Genomic DNA, 21,037 nt, shown 5'->3' with positions numbered 1-21,037 from the left:
ATTTTATATCTTTACTAGCGAGGGGTGGGGTACCCAGTGTTAAGAAAAAAAAAAGTTTTGGTAGGCAGTTAGGCTCGAACCCGAACCCTTGAGGTTAATAGGCTGATGGATTCCTACCACACTACGATGGCAGAGAATTAAGAATGTGTGAAATAAAATCATTAAAAAGTGATGTGCGTGTTTAATGAGGTCAAACGCACTTAATGTTTCCGCAGTGAATTTTAACTGCAAGGTAGTTGTTTTGGGTTTTTGTTTTTACCCAACTTTAAAACTAGCTCCCCCTTTATTAGGGGAGTATCCAAATGAAAGCAATTGTCTGATATGACGGTGAAAACTGACATTGACCAAACATTGAGAAGTTCTCCCTAGTTTCACATCAGTTTCGATTTTATACGAAAAAGCCGAATCAACATGAGACGGCCGAAATAGCAAGAATCGTGTAAAATTTCGATGTAAATAAATCTAGACGCGACGCGCGTTCGCAAATTGTAAATATTATTATCTAGGGTGTATATAAACACTTGTAAGTGATAGTGGACATACACAAAAAGTGTGCACACACACACACACACATTTTCGTTTTTATATATATAGATTTGTCTTAGTGTTTAATTTCCAAATTATTATATGAAATTCTTTATAAATTACAAGTTTTCATGCTTATTTCATTTCTTATATTTCTAGGTCCGTCACAATGTCTTTGAGGTGTTTACTGGTTGTCCTTCGTCAAAAGCAAAGAACAGTGCTAACTGTTTACCAAAGCCTTTACAAATATGGTCTACGTCCCGTGTCTCTGTCGGCTTTTCAATGCCACAATAAAGAAGAATCCCCCTCTTTAGTAGAAGAAGCAGAAATTCCATCGGAAAATGAAAGCATTCTCCATAAAAGACGAGACCCTAAAGAACATTATGATTATTACAGGAAACTTGTCAGCACCATCAAACAATTTGATAAGACGACGGTGCCTGAATTAAAAACAGCTGAGCATGAAAATCGCTCCGATTTATTACCAGAGGCGATTAAAAGTGACAGCTGTACGACATTTCAAATAAAAGACCCCAGCCACAAAACAGAATATGCTGAGGCACAACCTGAAGCGTTCCAATCTAATGATGCTGAAACGTCTCATCGCAAGCTATCACTTAGTATTGATTCCAGCAGAGAACCAGCCAATTTCAAAGACACCCGAGAAATTTCCAGACCTTTTTTTGAAAGTGATAAAATATCTACCATTATTAGAGATTCAGAGGTCATGTCACCTTCGGAAGCTGAAGAAGCAACGATAGAATTGAATCGGAGCCGATATACCGACATGGCAACCTCCTCTAATCTAACCGTTTATGTTAGTGAATCCGAGACCCTCAAACAATTGATCAGCCTCGGTGTTGATTTGTCGCGCATCGAGAAGTTCAATGAAGCTGCTAATCTTATCCTCAAACTCGATTTTGAATCGGATGTCAAACCTTATTTGCTCTTCTTGAAGGACGTCGGAGTTCCGAGCGACCAGCTTGCCGTGATCATCACAAAGAATCCTTTTATCTTTAAAGTATGTATGATTCTCATTAAATTCTTCTTGTTGTTTTTTTTTTACTTTTTTCACGCCAAAAAAGCCATATTGCCGCTTGGACGTAAGTCGTTACTATTTAGGATTGTGTCTACAACCCCCCGAAAAAACAAATTTACCAGAAAACCCATTAAACTTTATCAGAAAAATTTTAACTAAAATTTATTAGAAAACCAATCAAAATTTACTTTTAAAAAAGCCATTAAAATTTACTAAAAAAAAGTTTAAAAAATTAAAATTTCCTAGAGTACCCATTAAAATCAAATTCGTGGGTCCGATTCATTGGTTACAAGGAAAAGAGAAGCCGGCTTCAGCAAAAAGGAGACAGGTCAACTTTATACACTACTACATCTAATGTACACAAGACTTCAGCTGTTTCCGTCATGCGCAACTGTTCTTATTATTGGTCGACTGTAAATTGAACAAAGAATGTCACGCATACAGGAGTTCGATTACTTGAAACAATCAGGGAAGGTATTAACGTCATTTTACATCAGTTTGGTTTTATCAGCCAACTGAGAAACTATCCGGATTCGACTGGAATACTACACAACTGTAAAGCATCACTGTATGTGTGAATATATATATATATATATATGTATGTGTGTGTATATATATATATATATATTTTTTTTTTTTGGTCACCCTGTATATATATATCATTATATATTTTTTTTTATTTTTTTTGGTCACCCTGTATATATATATATATATATATATATTTTTTTTTTGGTCACCCTGTATATATATATATATATATATATATATATATATATATATATATATATATATATTTTTTTTTTTTGGTCACCCTGTATATATATATATATATATATATATATATATATATATATTTTCTTTTTGGTCACCCTGTATATATATATATATATATATATATATATTTTTTTTTTTTTGGTCACCCTGTATATATATATATATATATATATATATATATATATATATATTTTGGTCACCCTGTATATATATATATATATATATATATATTTTTTTTTTTGGTCACCCTGTATATATATATATATATATTTTTTTTTTTTTTTTTTTGGTCACCCTGTATATATATATATATATATATATATATATATTTTTTTTTTTTTTTGGTCACCCTGTATATATATATATATATATATATATATATTTTTTTTTTTTTTTTTTTTTTGGTCACCCTGTATATATATATATATATATATATATATTTTTTTTTTTTTTGGTCACCCTGTATATATATATATATATATATATATATATATATATATATATATATATTTTTTTTTTTTTTTGGTCACCCTGTATATATATATATATTTTTTTTTTTTTTGGTCACCCTGTATATATATATATATATATATATATATATATATATATTTTTTTTTTTGGTCACCCTGTATATATATATATATATATATATATATATATACAGGGTGACCAAAAAAAAAAAAAACAAAAGCTAAATGGAGGCCATCTAGAACATATGCTGTCTAATGGAGAAAAAAAAGGCAAAAGACCCTAGTGTTTTGATGTGATGTTTTAAATATAATAAACTAGTTATGACCAAAGTTTCATTTCATTCGGACAAAAAACTAAGAAACAGGGCCTAATTAGAGTTGGGGCCCATTTTTTTTGGGGGGGGGGGTCACCTTGTAAATATATATATGTATATAAGCAACAGTAGCAGCTGAATAACGCAATGGTTAGAAGCTCCGGCTGTTGTTTGGACGGTCGGGTTTCGATCCTGGTTTGAGGTAGTTGCTTGTCAAGCCGCACTGATGAACTGTGAAACAGCGAAACAGTACTGAATGTGCGTGACTATATTGCTCCCTAACTTGGGTTGAGCATATTGGGAAGTGATATACAAATTATCATTAGCATATTAAGCGATGCTCTTTGTGTAATATATATATATATATATATATATATATATATATATATATATATATATATAGGGTGACCCAAAAAAAGAAAAGCTAAATGGAGGCCATCTAGAACATATGCTGTAGAATGGAGAAAAAAAAGGCCAAAGACCCATGTGTTTTGATGTGATGTTTTGGATATAATAAACTAGTTATGACCAAAGTTTCTTTTCATTAGGACAAAACAATAAGAAACGAGGTCTAATTAGAGTTGGGCCCGTTTTTTTTGGGGGGGGGGTCACCCTGTAGTAATTGGATCTAACAACAATGTCACGATGCATAAAGTATACGATGGAATTTTGTTTAAATGTTTTCAAGTCTAGATCCGTTAGGGTTTAAAGACCCCATCAGATATGCAAACCTATACGAACAGCTTTGGGTCAACACTGGTTGACCTTGTCCTTCACACGGCATTCTATAAACAAACATTAAAAAAAAACGAGTTGTTGGGAGGGGGGGGCAATGGTCCGGCAAGATTTTTTTTTTTATTAGGAAACATTATTTTTATTTAATCAACATTTTTTTAATAAAATTATTTTAACAACATTTTTTAATTAAACTATTTAAACAACATTTTGTAATAAAATTATTTAAATAAAAATTTATAATAAAATTATTAAAATAAAACTTTTTAATAAAATAATTTAAACAAAACTTTTTAATAAAATTTTTTAAACAAAACGTTTTGATAAAATTATTTGAACAAAACTTTTTAATAAAGCTATATTTATTTGAATGACTTACACCATTCGGTGTAGGTTGCAAAAGTTTAAAGATTCTGTTTACTCTTCATTAAAAACATTCAAATGACAGCACCACGGCACCAGCCAAGATGATAATGATGCTGAAAACTCTGTCTATTAAAATCAGCAACAAACCCAGAAAACCCAATGAAAGGCCCGTCAAGATGGATTGAAATTAAATCTTTAATTGAGAAGGATGTACCTAGTGGGAGTGAGGATGTTTCTAATTAGGAAACTGGTTGCCATGCCCAGAATATAACAGATGTTCCAGAAACTTCTCTCGTTGCAAACAAAGTTACAAGATTTGAAGAAATGTTATGGAAAGTAAATATCTGAGAGTGAATGTCACCACGACCAAAGTTTGAGAGTGAATGTTACAAAGATTATTGTCTAAGAGTGAATATTACAAAGACCAAGGTCTGAGAATGAATGCTTATATATATATATATATATATATATATATATATATATATATATATATATATATATATATATATATAAATTACAATAAGTTTACCAAGGTAATCAAAATGGTAAACTTAAAATATATTATAAATATTAAAGAGTTAATATTTACAAGTAAAGTAATCTCAACCAGATGTAAAAGCTCAATAAAACCGAAAAGGAAATAGAGCTTATAATATGAACAAATGATTAATAAAACATGTTAAAAAACATCTTGAAATACTCTCCTTCTCATCAGAGGGCAGGAATTAGCAAAATGCGGGATCGGATTTTGCATGTAAAAGTATTTAATGAAACTACAGATAAGTCACAGATCTTACTTGGTTAAAAAAAGGGTGAGGTAAGGGGAGTAGGAGGTAAAAGAAAAATGATAAAAAGATTTCACATGAATGGATAGTCCTGTGAAGGGTAAAAAATCCAAGAATGGTAAAATCCAAACACGGTAGAATTAAAAATTTCCAATCCAACAGGTAAGTTCCAAAAGGGCCAAAATGATCCAAAAGGCAGAATTCCTTGGAAAAAATCACAAATGGAATGAGTATATAAATATATATATATATAAATATATATATATATATATATATATATAAATATATATATATATAAATATATATATATATAAATATATGTATATATATGTATGTATGTATGTATATATATATATATATATATATATATATATATATATATATAACTACTTCATTTACTCACATAAAATTAATATACGAAAGTATAGATTTATGCGTAAACTTTAAGTATTTACTTCAAAAGTGCTCAATACGTAGGTAGAGCTAGTTAGTAAGTTATAAAATGTATATGGCAATTAAGCTACACTGAATATTCCGCGTTTCATCCACTCTAGGACTCTTCAGGCTTATGCGCGAATTCTGTGGTTGTTTGTCGTTTTTATATGCGCATCTTCTATTGAGATTTTCGTTAGCCAAGCAGCTTTCTAGTATCCTTATTATTATTGTTATTGTCAATATTGTTTTGTTGTATCACAACTCATCAGTGCGGCTAGACATACACCTTTCCCCAGCCATGGATCGAACCTACAACTGTTGAGTTGACAGTCGGCTGTTCTAACTATCGGACCACAAAGCAGTGCCGTAAGTATTTCTCCATGAGTGTGTATTAAATCCACACCCGCCCGTCGCTTACAGTGCTCAAACCATAAGTTTGTTTACAAACAAATTAATTGTGGGCTTCGCTTAATTGCTTAAATACGCGTCGGGTGAAAATATATTTACAAAGTGCTCAACCCAAAGAGGGGGGGGGCTTTAATTGTCATCCTCATATAGTACTGTTTCGTTGTATCACAACTCATCAGGGCAGTTAAAACCACTTCTCGGAAAAGCAGAGTAACAAAATTTTCTCCCATCGTTTAATGCAGCTCTGGGGACCGTTTTGACATGACTTTGGAAATCAAGGTTGCATCATCTGGAAAACACTTTCCTTTCAAAAGCAACTTCATGGCTCGGAAAGCGTGAAATTTAGAGAGATGATTAGAGAGATGGGAAGGATTTCATAGCCAAACTAGTGCTGGGACGATTCTAATATTTTTCCCGGTTCCGATACAATTACCGATTCCGATTCTTTATAAATCTCAAAATATTTACAATAAAGGTGTTATTTTTATCCGAGTACTGTAAAAACACATGTTCAGTGTGCAGATATTTTGCTCAAACGTGAAAATACACTTGTGAAGGGGGGGGGTGATCTATAGATTTTAGTTTGACTGGTAATTTAGAATCAATAAATATTCATTATTTTATTATTACTACCAGCAGTGAAGATTTTGTTTCAAACAAAATCAAATAAAAAACAGAGATAATTAAAGGAATCGTTTTTGGCATCGGAAAATAAATACAAATTTTTCCGATTCTGATACTGATTCCAATATCGATTCCGATACCCCAAAAAGTTCGATTTTTCTGATTCCTGATTCTAATTCCGATTAATTGTCCCAACACTAATTGAAAGCCCAGTCAATGCAGTGAAAGTAGTTGGACTAACCACCTCCAAAGAACGCAAGAGTGCAGCCCTCCGCTGACAACGTCATGCCCACAGTTTTCTGGAACCAGGCTAAAGTAACTAACAAAATCAAGAAGCTGGGCAATATCAGCAAAGGTATCCTCCTCCTGCATGACAGCATTCCAATCCGCCAGATATATTGTATATTGTATTGTATCATATTGTATATATTGTATTAGGTTGTCCGGAAAATAATGGCCATTTCAGAAAGTCTGTTTTGAAATTGGATTTTATCATAGGATTTTTATTATATTTCAGGTAAACATCAACATGATTACTGATTTATATGTGCTCTTTAATAATTTCTTACTTTTTTCTTTCAGAAAACGTTTTATGAGCGAATGAGCCCATAATTTGGAATATGAGAAAAGAAGACTTACGATTACTTTTCCTGCATGAGTTTAAGCTTGGTAACAATGCTTCTCAAACAACTGCAAATATCAATAGGGCATGGGGAGAAGGCATCGCAAGTGATAGAACAGTACGAAGGTGGTTTCAGAAATTTCGTAGTGGTGATGAGAGCCTTAAAGATGGAGAAGGTAGAGGACGGCCATCTAATCTTGACAATGAAAATTTGAGAGCCATTGTTGAGCAAAACCCACGGCAAAGTGTCAGGGAAATGTCTCGGGAACTTGGTGTCAGCAGTTCAACAGTGTCGGACCATCTGAAGCAAATTGGCAAGGTGAAAAAGTTCGACAAATGGGTCCCACATGAGCTCAATGAAAATCAACAAGCTCGACGTTTTGAAGTGTGTTCGATGCTCTTTTTGCGAAACATTAATGATCAATTTCTTGACCGAATGGTCACCTGTGACGAAAAGTGGATCCTTTATGATAATCGGAAACGATCAGGTCAATGGCTTGATTGTGATGAACCACCCAAACATTTTCCAAAGCCAAATTTTCACCAACAGAAGATTATGCTGACTGTTTGGTGGTGTGCAATTGGTGCTATTCATTACAGCTTTCTGGATGCTAATCAGAGCATCACGGCAGAGGTTTACTGCAATCAACTCGAAGAAATGCATCATCATTTACAAAAATTGAGATCTGCATTAGTGAATAGGCGTGGTTCAATCCTGCTCCACAATAATGCGTGGCCTAATGTTGCGAGAATGACACTGTAGAAACTCACAGACTTGGGATATGAAACTTTACCACATCCTCCTTATTCTCCAGATCTTTCGCCCACAGACTACCATTTTTTCAAGCATTTAGCCGCTTTTTTAAGCAACAAAACTTTCAGATCTAATGCAGAGGTTGAATCTTTTTTCAAAGATTTCTTAGCATCTAAGCCAAAGAATTTTTATCAACAAGGCATAAATGATCTAGTTGATAGATGGCAAAAATGCATGGCTGTTCAAGGATCATACTTTGACTAATTTCAATGTTTAGTGTCACCTATTTGATTAATAATTACTTTTTCTCTAAAATTGGTCATTATTTTCCGGACAACCTAATATCATATTGTATATTGTATTGTATCATATTGTATTGCTTTAGCGATTTTAAGTCCTTCATCAAATACAGAGTGTCCTTAAACCCAACCATCTATTTTAATTTCTATTTATAAAACAATTCTCATAAAAACAGAGTAACAAAATTTGGCACTGTCTTTTCTCCCATCTATTTTGATTACTAGTTCAAAATAGGCGCTTAATTTTGGGACACTTTGTATGAATCAAAATGTTCCTAAGCGTTTTTCTTAATTTTGCTATTCTTTCCTTTCTTTAATGACAGGCTAATATTGAAGACTTAGAAGCCATTATTGAATATTTTAAATCCAAAAATTTCCCAAAGACGGACATCCCGCAAATTCTGATCCGAGCACCACGTTTATTGTCAATGTCTGTTCCAAATATTGATGAAAAACTCGGGTTTTATCAGAAACTCTTCAAACTCACAGGTAAATCATTTTTCTTTTGTGTTTGGGTTCGTAGAAAGAATGTTTATACAGGATGTTCTCAGCATCCGAGGGACATCAGACATTTTACAAAAATAATGAAAAATTACAAATATATCCCTATCTCTACTTATATATAAAGGCATTTTGCATGTGTGTTTGTGTGTGTCTTTGTGCATGTGTTTATGTGTGTATTTGTGTGCGTGTGTGTACACGTGTTAGTGTTTTTTGTGTGTGTGCGTGTGTATGTTTGTGTGTGGGTGTGTATGTGTATGTACATGTGTATCAGGGTTGGCAGTTTGGTTTCTGTTGAAATTTCTTGGAAGGTATGAAGCTTTTTATAACAGGGGTCAACAACCTTTTAAATCCAGCCCTTGAGTGAATTTTGTTTGTTCTGCCATCTTACTCACGATGCATTTGAATTTCTTTTTTTTTGTTTCGATATTTTTTTTTTTTTTTTACATAGGCATCACCACTTATCAAGGCCGAGAGGCCACTCGAGGCTAAGGGTTAAAGAGTGTACAGTAGAAATTGGACAATATAGTAATCGTTAGTAATGGAAATTCGGTAAATTTGTTAACTTATATGGAACGGCTCATCAAGAACTTGTTTACGTTAGACTTGAAGACAGCCATATTGTAGTCAGCTGGAAAGCAGGAAAACGGAAGACAATTCCATAGGCGTGCATTTCTAAGAAAGAAGCTTTGTTCATGGAATTTAGGTTTAGGCACAGATAAAGAGTGGGGGGAATTATTGATAGTATTTTCTGCTAGACAGGTGAAAGTTTGGCAAGGGGAGGCCATAGATTGGAGCTCAGTCAAGCACTTGCCATGAAAATAACGATAAAGCAGAGACAAACTCGCAACATCTCTTCTGTGAGAAAGAGGTTGCAGGGAAGAGAAAAGGACATCTCCTACAAGGCTATATTTCTATAGTAAAATAAATTATATCATTGTAATATAGGATATAATTGTATTTATTACTTGATTTCTTGAAATGCTCAAAAAATTTATTTACAATAAATGGATTTTTGGGATGTGGATTGATTATTTATATTATTTGGATTCTTTGGACTACTGTTCTCATCTTGAGCGTGATTTTCACAACATTTCAATCAATGTAACCTCCAACCTTCTTCAGGTGTATCTTATCGAACTTGGGAATGTTTCTGTCAAACTCAGGAATTTGGACGGAATTTCGAATGAGACCCTTTATTTATTTCATGGCGGTAGTATGCTCTCGTTTCATTAGCCCTGACTGCATAGAGGTCCTAAGTAATTCGCAATTGTATTTTTTGGTCGGCCACACTGAGGATCGAACCTTCAACCTTCTATCACATTTTACAATTGATTTTTTCCAAGTATTCTAACCGCTGCACGACGGACCTTGAAGAAGGTCAGAAGTTACATCGGCTGAAACGTTGTGAAAATGACAAATAGGAGTCTTAAGAATCTAAATAATTTAATAACATTGTTGTCCTCCATGACAATTTAGCCAAAGCTGTTTGGCCCTCCTCCTTTTAATCAGTATAACTTTTTAGACCTCACGCTCAAAAAGGTTGCAAACCTCTGCTCTATGCCAATGGTTAACCAATCATTTAATGTCAGATGCAGTAGAGGACAACGCATCCTTTTTAAACATGCAATGCAAGAGTATAACTAATATGAACAATCTGAGGTGTTCCCAGTTAGCCATTAAGTATTGATAGGCTGCGATAGAGAGGGACATTTTGTTTTGATTTTCATGCCGGTATTTGAGTGATTGGAAGATCCTATTGGAGACAGAATGGCAGATGAGCACAGTTGATTTTTTACAAAGGGGTCACCACTTATCAAGGCCTGGGGGCCACTTGAGGATAAGAGTTAATGAGTGTGGAAATTTGGTAAATTGGATTACATCAGATGTTTCATCAAGAATTTTTTCACGTTGTACTTGAAGGCGACCATATTGTAGTCAGTTGGAAAGCAAAGAAACGGAAGAAAATTCCACAGGCGGGCAGTTCATGTTATCTCCCTTTGTTTCTTCACTTTTTTTTTAAAATGGCAGGTGAGACAGTCACTTCTCCGATATTCATAAAATTTGACTCTCTTATCTAAAAACAAAACTACTTGATCAATCTACATGACTTTAAGAACATGATGTTTTCGTTTCATCATGGGGATATACATTATGCAGATTTTGTTTTTTAATATAAGGGGGGGGGGTCTGGACAAGTCCCCCCCCCCAAAAAAAAATAAACATGAATCTATTTTTCCTGTCTATGTAATGCATAGTTGTAAAAAAATAGAAAGATTAAAAAGTGAAATAACAAATTAGAATATTTAGAGAGTTGGAGAAACGTACAAGATTATAAGTTATTAAGACCTTCCATAACTAAAAATTCCGATTTTAATTAAAAAAAATAAATAAATAAAAAGTATTTGTCGGGCTTTGAAAGATTTATAATTTATGTGGTCGAAAGCTGTAATTTAGACAATTAATTTTTTTTTTTTTTTTTTTTTTTTGAGTGGGATAACAAATTAATTGTCCGTCAGGAGGATTTTTTTTTTTTTTTTTGAGGAGGGGGGAATTTATAAATGTATTCCTTACATTTTGTTTTGCTCATTTTTCCTCTTTCATTGATTTCAGGCAGCCAAGTACGTGAAGTTGTTTGTCATCTTCCGAAATTGGTCAGTTACAATGCAAAATCAATCAAGGTTAGTATATACTAGTGTTGCCCGGGATACAATGAATTAATTTTAATTTTATTTTTTTCCATATTTGTTACATCATATATCTATTATAATAAAGTTGTATCTTGTTTGTTCACGATTTGGTTAATATATACAAAAGGTACACTGTTTAACAGACTTGCACATACTTTTTTATTTCTGCATGATTTCTTTATATACTATTTATTCAAAAGGAATCACCATTCAAAAGGTTATCTAATTTGCATATTACATTAAATAAAATCTGTTTTAATAATTAGCTTTCAATTTTTATTACAAATTAGTAATAGAATTGTTTTAAGTATTCTATTTAGAAATATTATATAAAGCTGATTTATTTTATTGATTTATTTATTTTACATTTAATTTAATTTATTTTTAATTATTATGATCGACATCATCTGCATTTAAAAACAGAAGTTTTCATTTAACTTATGAATTATTTCTATTTAAGCTATGCGATTTTATTTCTCAATTTGAAGGATGAAGATAGCTATGTTTTATGGCTTTATTAGGTTAGTGCAAAAATAATGTAGCTTTTTGACATTCATCTTCAAAAGATCATAACTCCTTTCATAATAAACTTTATTAATCGAAATGAGAAGCATTAGAATCGACACATTTTTTTTGCCAAAGAGAAACAAGTTTATTTATCTCATTAGCATAGAAATCCGGAGTTCTGGAAGCGATGAAGTCATTAAAGGCCGATTCGGCATCATCTCGGCTTTTGAAACATTTTTTGCACAGGAAGTTGTCGAGATACTTCAAAAAGTGATAATCGGTGGGAGAAAGGACCGGTGAATATGGCGGACGAGGCAGAATCTCGGAGCCCAATTCGTTCAGCTTTTGCATGGTCAGTTGCGCAACATGTGAGCGAGCGTTGTCATGGAGGAGAATTGGTCCCTTCATATTGACCCATCTCGGGCACATACATTGGAACTTCTGATGGTTGGTTGGTTGTTTTTGTTTTACGGCATATCAATCCTTTTCAGGTTATTTAATGCCGAATCCAAAGATTTTGAAGAAAAGTTTTTTTAATAGAACATATTTGTTGTTTTCAAGTCTGTTTCTATTTAACCCATAGTTGGTACCCTGAGCGAGAGACCTGGTGAATATGCCGCATGAGCCCAATTAGTTCTGCAGGGTTAGTTGAGCAACATGCGGGTGAATGTTGTCATGGAGGAGAATTGGTCCCTTTATATTGACCAATCTCGGGCACATACATTCTGGTGCATTTTGTCAATTTGTCAGCAGTACTTCTTCACCATATTTTTTTCGCCTGGATTCAAGAAGCTGTGATGGATGAGACCGACTGCAGACCACCAAACAGTCACCATAACCTTTTTGTGATGCAATTTCAGCTTCGGGAAGTGTTGTGAAGCTTTTCTGGCATCCAACCACTGTGCCAAATGTTGCCGGTTGTCATAGAGGATCCACTTCTCATCACACGTTACAATCCACTCAAGAAATAGGTCGTTTTTGTTGTGCAGAAGGAGCATAGAAGACACCTCAAAACAATGATTTTTTTTGATTATCGTTCAATTCATGCAGCACCCATTTATCCAACTTTTTTGACTTCCCAATTTGCTTTAAATAATGAACGACTGTTGAGTGGTCGAGCTTGAGTTCAACAGCAACTTCTCATGTGGTTTTGCGAGGATCGGCTTCAATTTAGGCTTTCAAATGTTATCAACTTCAGTCGGCTGGCTGTGACCGTTTTCAACTTCGAGGCTCTTGTCACCATTGCGAAATTTCTTGAACCACTGTTGTTCTACACGTTCATTAGTGGTTCCTGTGCCAAACACATCATTGATATCATGAACTGTCTTAGCAGTTTTTCGGCCTAGTTTGAACTGGAATAAGAAAACGTGTAGATTTAAATTTTGTCGATGCTGTTGAAAAGCCTGCAAAGAAAAAAAAAAAGTAAAAAGATTGAGAATGGTAACGAATATCACAATTTGATAGAGCAAAAAACGCACTTCAAAATGATATTTTGGGGTATTTATTCATTGTAAGCAAGGAATTTTTTTTAATTCAATATTTAAGAACTTGCCTTTATTAATTTGAAATTGTCCCAGAAAACTAATTGTTATTTTTCAAGAGATTTTTACAATGAATTTACCTTCAAAATTTAGTTTACTTGTTGGTTTCCGAATATCGCCATGAAAACATTTTTCATTATAAACTTTTTTTCACATGTAAAAATATTATTTCCTTTTAGGAATTAACTTTAGGCTTTAATCTTTCAAATACAATAAAAAAAGTAATCGAAAACCTAAAAAAAATATGATAAATCCACTTTCAAAATCGTTTCCCTCTATCAGTTTTCCCCATGGTGGGGCCATGTGATGTCACACGGGTCTGAAAAATAGTTATGCAGGGAGAGGCTACCAATAAAAAACTCCTCAAACTTTCTTTTAATGTTTCTTTGTCTTTTTTAATTCTTGTAAAAAAAAAAATCATCATTTTAATTTCCACCTTTTATTTTTTCAGGAGATCCACTTCCAGATGAAGGAGTTCCTTGGATTTACTAATTTTGATCTCCAAAAGATTTTCCTGATCACTCCACGGGTTTTTCTTTCCAGTTAGTATAAATCAGTATTTTATTTTGTGGGCAAAGAAGGAAGAAAAATATGTACTTCCCACTGCAGGGGTTTAAACTACAACCTTTAGTTAATCAAAGGAAATTAGCAACAACTCCCAAGATATCTTATTCTTAGGCAGAACTTCCCTTTGTGCGGATCTTTAGGGATGTGCCAGTTTTGGGAGTCACCAGTTTGGGGATCCCTACTTTGGGGAGTCATCACTTTTTCTGAGGGTTACATTTTGCAGTTTGGATTTGGGTGAAGTATTTTCGGTTTAGAGAAATGATTTTATTGAAAAAGTTTCACAGGGTTTATAATCAAATGTGAGAAAGACGGGAAACGTTATATGATAAAACAAAACAAAATAAATAAATATTTTATGTGTTTAAAAATAGAAGATCACAGCAATTGAATTATTACAGAATTATACAAATTATATTTAATAAGAGTCAATGTTCATTGTTTTTCATATTAGAAATATAGTTCAACGAGAAAGGTTGGGAATATTTCAAGATCAGCAGATGATAAAGAAGGTTTAAATATTGTGTATGTTTGTGTGTTCACTAATGTAGGTGTGAGTTGAGGCATAGCAGCATTCTCCAGGGCCCAACAGAGGTGGCGCCGGTTCAAGGGCTCTGGTCAACTTGTTCACTGAAGAAAAATCTGATTTTCTATATCCACCCGCTAGATTGAGTGAATTTTCATAATTTTTGGATATATTACTATTTTCGACATGACAATTAAGTAAGTAATATTGTTTTTGCTTAAAATGATATAGTTTGAAAAAAATTGATTTGTCAACTCTATCTTAACAAGCACCATATTATCTGTTATCTATAATTAACTAGCTAACTTTTCTCAATAACTACGCCTTGGAATTTTTTGAAATTTTGCACAAACATTAAACATGGTATGAGTAAAAAAGTAACAGAACGGATTTTCCAGGAAAACTCTGGTGCTTTTCGGGTTAAAATGGCTAAAATTGACACTTTTGTGCTTATTAAAAAAAAATTGATGCCTTGGATTTTTATAAAACTTTCTGAATAGTTGTAACTAACTGATTTCTATATAATTTTGTTTGTCTATACTTCGCGATAACTCTTTGGTGTGAAGAGGCGCCTGGCATTGCCATTGTCTATACTTCGCGATAACTCTTTGGGGAAGGGGCGCCTGGCATTGCCCGGTTGTAAAATATGGTTAAACAAATAAAAGAAAAACGAGACTTGGGTGCCATCTTATCACGTAATTAAAAGAAAAAAAAAATGTCATGTTGTGGACGCCCGTAAAAAAAGCAGAGAATTTTAAATGATAGGAGAAGAAAAAATTGAAAAAAAAATGCTGCATGCTGGGCACGAACTTGCAAAACTTGCGTTCGTAAGCGAACACGTTATCGATCGGACCACGACGACCTAATCTAATCTAATGACATTGCAAGTTTAGCTTTTTAAAATGAAACAACAAATGAACTGTTTGCATATGCACAATTAACATTTCTACATGGAATAAGTGATGATTTTTTTATAATTTTTCGATATTATGTGTTCAAGAGATCGCTCTTTTTACGGAACCACGTTCATGCTGCTTCGATGCAGATGACAAGTTTTTTGCGGACATACAAACATGCACATAAACACACACACAGACAGCTAAAATTTATATTATAGACTATCATGACTACCTGGCATTGCCCGAGTGGAGAGAAGTGGTATACTACGGCTATTAAGCAACCAACACCCAGAAAAAAAAATCAAAATAACTTTTGTTTCAATCAAAATTGTAACAAGTACCCATGCGAGCACAAAAAAAAAATTAGCCGCAGTTGGCAGGCCCGAACATGTAACGTGAAAGAGGAAAAGGAGGTGAAAAAAAGCTGTCACAGTCACGGCCACGGTGACTTATGACGTCACGGGCTTTCAAAATAACATTTTATAGACCTACGCTGAGATTGGTAGGTGTATGATTTGCAAAAATGTCGACAAAAAAAGTGACCCGTCCTTGCAAAAAATAGCCCAGTTGACCAGCACAGAATTAATCTTTTTGGCCAATTTATAGATATTTTTCATCCAAGAGATTGATCTTTCTAACGATACCAATTTTTGTCATGGTCCAATGCGTCTGTCAAAAGTTTTTGGCAGACATACAAATACAACAACTATAGAAGGCAGTAATTGCCGAGAATGCAGTTGGAAGATTCGGAGTTCCTATCCCGTCGCAGATACCACCTGACGAAGGCCAGAGGAATAGTTGGTCGAAACGTTGTGAGACAACAACTAAAAAAAGATGAGGATAACGGTCCGTAATAAAATAAAATTAATAAGTAATACTCATCTCAATAACTCTTATCCCCGAGTGGCCCTTGGGCCTTGATAAGTGGTGAATTCCATGTAAAAAAAAAAACAAAAAAAACACACAGACATACACAAACTAACATACATTTTCCTTTTTATATATTAGATGGTTCCCATATCATGTTAAATTCTGTACTAAGTCTACTAAATAATCGATTGTCACTCAGTATATATGTTGCCTCTTTGTTGAGTCATCTTTGTCTATAATTTTTTGGTTGGTTGGTTTTGTTTTACGACATATCAACCTTTTTCAGGTTATTTAATGCCAAATCTAGTTATTTTGAGGAACGATTTTTAATGGAGTATATTTTTTTTTTTTAAGTCAGATTCTATTTAACCCATAGTTGGGACCCTAACAGGTACTACCACTCCGGGTCAGAGTGGACCTGGGAGCAATGGCAATTAAAGGGTGGCTCCACACTCCCCAAGGCCCACAAGGTGGGGCTTCACCATCGGATATAGTTTCAGGTCATATCCAGGACCTATAATTTTTTGCTTTGTTTCATAACAATAGATGGTTTTATAACAATAGATGGTTTCATAACAATAGATGGTTTCCCTTTTCCTTCCATATATGGTCAGCCATACCTGACTTTTCAATCTGTCCACGTATTATGAAAAACAGTATCATTTGTTGTTTTCATTTTTATTTTTTCTGTTACCATGTTGAAACGCCATTTTTATGCATATTTTTTATTCCTTTGCAGATAAATATAATTTGACGAACGTATTTGTCTACGTCCACAACGAGATGGGCCTGACTCATGCCCAGTTGATAAAGTGGCCGAAGATCTTCCGAACGCGACTGCATCGAATTAAAGAACGCCATGAATTCTTGAAGCACATGAAACGTGATCAGTACGATGCCACTAAGGAGAACTATGTATCACTTAAAGCTCTCGTCTCTCAGGATGATAAAACCTTTTGTTTTGATATTGCAAAATCTTCAACAGCAGAATTCAACCAATTTCTGAAAACCTTGTAATTTTTTGTTTTTATATTTGAAAGAAAAAAAGTCTGTTTAATGACTTTTTATATTAATCTTTGTCTTAATTTTCTAAATAAACAAGAAAAAAATTATCCGTTGAGTCAGCCATTGAACTCTGATTAGATTGTTTGAATTTTTAAAGTGAGATTTTTCACCACTTATCAAGGTCTGAAGGCCACTCGAGGATAGAAGTTAATGAATGTCAGGTGGTAGTGTAGTAAACGTTAATGGTGTGAGGTTAGTACAATTTGATTATTTAAGCGGACAGTTTAAAAAGAACTTGTTTACATTGGACTTGAAGGTTTCAATATTGTAGTTGGTTGGGAAGCAAACCAGCAGAACAGTGTTCCACATGCGGGCAGTTCTAGGAAAGAAGCTTTGTTAACGGCTTATGCATTTAGATCTAGGCATAGATAGACAGTGGAGGAAATGGTTGCTAATGGTTGTAACTAGTCGAGTTATTTTTTGTGAAATTCCAGCTAGGAGGGACCATAGATTGAAGCTCAGACGAGCACTTGCCATGAAAATAATGATAGGCTTGCAACGTGGAAAACAGGTTGCAGGGAAGAGAAAAGAGCATCACTTACTAGGTTTTGAAGCTGGTTTTGAACTCTATTAAGGCAGGATAGAGTGCACCGAGCAGCTCCTACCAAGATGTAACAACAGTACTCCATTTGAGATATAGCGCTGTGGTCATTCTTTTCCTACTCCTATTGTGAACATGTAGGGTGAACCTGGGTAATTCCACCCCCAACTTTACAAAAATGGCTGCCAAAGACAAAATAATAGATTTTACTAAAAGAAAACTTAACACACACATATATAGGTCAAAACAGTTTAATATGTAAAAAAATTGAACTCATGTAACAGGGTCAGTGAAAAAAACATGTTTTAAATCAATTTCAATATTTACGAAAAAAGGGGGCAAAGCCCCCCCCCCATCTTCCTTCCATTCCCTTTGCCTCCTTTGAGCATCAAAAGTGTAAGTAACAATATAACTTGCCTACAGTGTCTTTTTAAAGGTAACTAACATGATCAAAGCCAGCATTTTTTTTTTTTTTTTTTTTTACAAGGTGGTCACCACTTATCAAGGTCCGGAAGCCACTCAGGGATAAGGGTTATTGTAAGTACAGTACGTTAGTGTGGATATTTAAAGTGTCTACTTAAGGGGGGGGGGGCGGTTCATCAGGAATTTGTTTACGTTGGACTTGAAGACATCCAAGTTGTAGTCAGGAGGGAAGCAGGCAGACGGAACAGAGTTCCACAGGCGTGCAGTTCTAAGAAAGAAGCTTTGTTCATGGAATCTACGTTTTGATTTAGGCATAGATAAAGAGTGGGGAAAGATTTTGACAGTAGATTCAGCTAGACGGGTGTTTTTCGTAAAAGATTGGCGTGGGGGGACCAGAGATTGGAGTTCAGACGAGCACCTGCCATGGAAATAACGATAAAACAAAGATAGGATTGCAACGTCTCTTCTGTGGGAGAGAGGTTGCAGGGAAGAGAAAAGCCACAAAGTCTATTTTGTACTCTGTCAAGGCAGGATAGGCTGTTTTTAGCAGCTCCTGCCCAGATATGGCAGCAGTATTCCATCCTTGGACGTACTTGGCTTTTATATAGATAGAGCTCTACACCCTACACAAAGTAGGCTATCCTATTGTTTGACTGAAAAGTTTTCGAAGAGGTTTCTTGACCGGGTTGACGGAGTTTGTTCATCATTGTTGTCATCATCACCATGGGGTGACTGGTTTGACCAGCCCTCATCACTGTCCCCGATTTGTGAATCATCATCAGAGATGGTAGCATGTTCCTTCTTTCCCTTTCTCTTTACTTTCTGCTTTCTTACTGAGGAAGTTTCATCTTCATCGTTGTTGCCAACTCGGGCTGACCGTTTTGACTGCCAATCTTCATCACTTTCGGTGTCACAATTGAACTCCAGCTCGGACCCGTCATCAGCAGATATTTCCACTCTTGATTTCTTCCCTCTTCCTTTTTTCTCCCTCTTTTTAGCTGGCCCGAGTTTTGCTCTTTTAGGCTGCCTTTCTTTCTCTTGTTGTGCCATCCTCTGAATAAATTCAGCAGATGTCAGACTCTCACTCTCCCCATATAAACTGGCAACTGTTTTTACTAGCATAATCCTTCAGGACTCCACAGAATGCTAGGGGGTGGATTTCCACCAAGAGGCATAAATGATAAAACCCACCTGTTGACTATACTAGGCCTGAAATAGAAAGATTGAGCGTTTCAAAATGAAGAAGAAAAGGATAACAAATTCGTATAACCTGTGTCAGATTAAGAAATCAACATCTTGACTCTATGATCTCATCATAAAAAGTGCGAAAGGTTTTACTTACTTGATGGATGGAGTAGGATGATGTTTTCAAGCTTGAAGCAGTCAAATTTCCCACCAGCATGCCTTCTGGAAAGGAAATGCTTTTCAAGGGAAGCAACTCTATTAAATGGACAACTCAAGTTAGGGATGAAACAACATTCCTGACAGCAGTTATTTCCCATTATATGTAAAGGAGGTGGAATTACCCCGGTTCACCCTACCTACTTACTCTGTGCATTGCCATGATTCTTACATATTATGCCAGGCCAAAACCGTCTGTTAGCTCATCCAGTCAAAGACAAAACCAAAATCCGCAAGCTCAGTCTATAAACAAACAACAATGTCCTCTCCCTAAAAGTTGAATGGCACACTTGCAGAAACGAGATGTTTTCCAGATCAGACTGTTTTCAATTCAACTCCTACTTCTTTCTCTTTCTTTTCCTCTTTATATCTGAACAATCCTGGCCTTTTATTGGCAATTATTGTTCGGCTGCTTAAAGGAGACATCCACTGAAGACTGTCTAGGACTATCTCTATTCATAGGGGTTTTATCCTACAAAAGCTGACCCCAGCATGACTTTCCCATTAAATGAAGCACTTATTTTTTTAAACAAAGAGGATATCTCTTGGGTGGTCTGACTTTGGCCAGAGATATTTTCTGCACTCTACACTCCCCACCTTTGCCATTGCCAACGAATGCACATATGTCACTCATATAACGTGTGAGAGGTGTTTGTATATACATTTTCGTTCAGCAAAATACAAAGAGTCAAAACCAGAAGAGTCTTACATCATTTCCAATTTGTTGTCTTGTTGCTACCAGATTAGGCTGTCTGAAGATATTGGCTTCCTGACCTAAAGGTCCTGGATATGACCTAAAACTAAGTCCGATGGTGAAGCCACACCTTGTGGGCCTTGGGGAGTGTGGAGCCACCCTTTAATTGCCATTGCTCCCAGGTCCACTCTGACCCGGAGTGGTAGTACCTGTTAGGGTCCCAACTATGGGTTAAATAGAATCTGACCTAAAAAAAAAAATATACTCCATAAAAAATCGTTCCTCAAAATAACTAGATTCGGCATTAAATAACCTGAAAAAGGTTGATATGCCGTAAAACAAAAACAACCAACAACCAATCCTGACCTAAAATGTACCAATTAATCATATGCTGATATTCTATTTGTACGCTCAACTTTACATAGAGAGAAAAAGACGGAACATACATCAACCTCGATTTCCAGGTTCTCGTTTTTCTCCAATTCTCTCTCGACCAGTGATCATAATTATGAAAATAGTTCTCCTTTCCTAACTTTGAAATTATCAAAACAACCATAGTAATATTGCAGGTGCGACCTCCACCCTTAATTTTCATCTCATTATCTAGATCGGGGGTCGGAAACCTATGACATACCTGCCGCACTTGGCATACCAAGCAATTTCTA

General features: G+C 34.7%; 2 protein-coding genes across 2 annotated transcripts; one reads left to right on the top strand and one right to left on the bottom strand.

Moving 5' to 3' along the window:
• The first annotated feature begins 677 nt into the window (after positions 1 to 677).
• On the top strand, positions 678 to 17,387 carry LOC145243603 (transcription termination factor 3, mitochondrial-like). The gene is made up of 5 exons (XM_080106590.1): positions 678 to 1,546; positions 8,474 to 8,639; positions 11,265 to 11,332; positions 13,841 to 13,931; positions 16,988 to 17,387. The coding sequence occupies exons 1-5, from the start codon at positions 695 to 697 to the stop codon at positions 17,263 to 17,265; spliced, it is 1,455 nt and encodes a 484-aa protein (XP_079962716.1). The 5' UTR covers positions 678 to 694; the 3' UTR covers positions 17,266 to 17,387.
• Positions 12,909 to 18,063, bottom strand: LOC145243604 (histone-lysine N-methyltransferase SETMAR-like). Its single transcript, XM_080106591.1, has 2 exons — positions 17,856 to 18,063; positions 12,909 to 13,251 (listed from the first exon to the last, which is right to left on the bottom strand). The coding sequence occupies exons 1-2, from the start codon at positions 17,940 to 17,942 to the stop codon at positions 13,027 to 13,029; spliced, it is 312 nt and encodes a 103-aa protein (XP_079962717.1). The 5' UTR covers positions 17,943 to 18,063; the 3' UTR covers positions 12,909 to 13,026.
• Positions 18,064 to 21,037: the final 2,974 nt, after the last annotated feature.

The sequence above is a fragment of the Euprymna scolopes genome, chromosome 22 (assembly GCF_053919585.1).
Source record: "Euprymna scolopes isolate OS-2025 chromosome 22, ASM5391958v1, whole genome shotgun sequence".
NCBI lineage: Eukaryota > Metazoa > Mollusca > Cephalopoda > Sepiida > Sepiolidae > Euprymna > Euprymna scolopes.
This window is presented reverse-complemented; position numbering and strand designations above follow the sequence as displayed.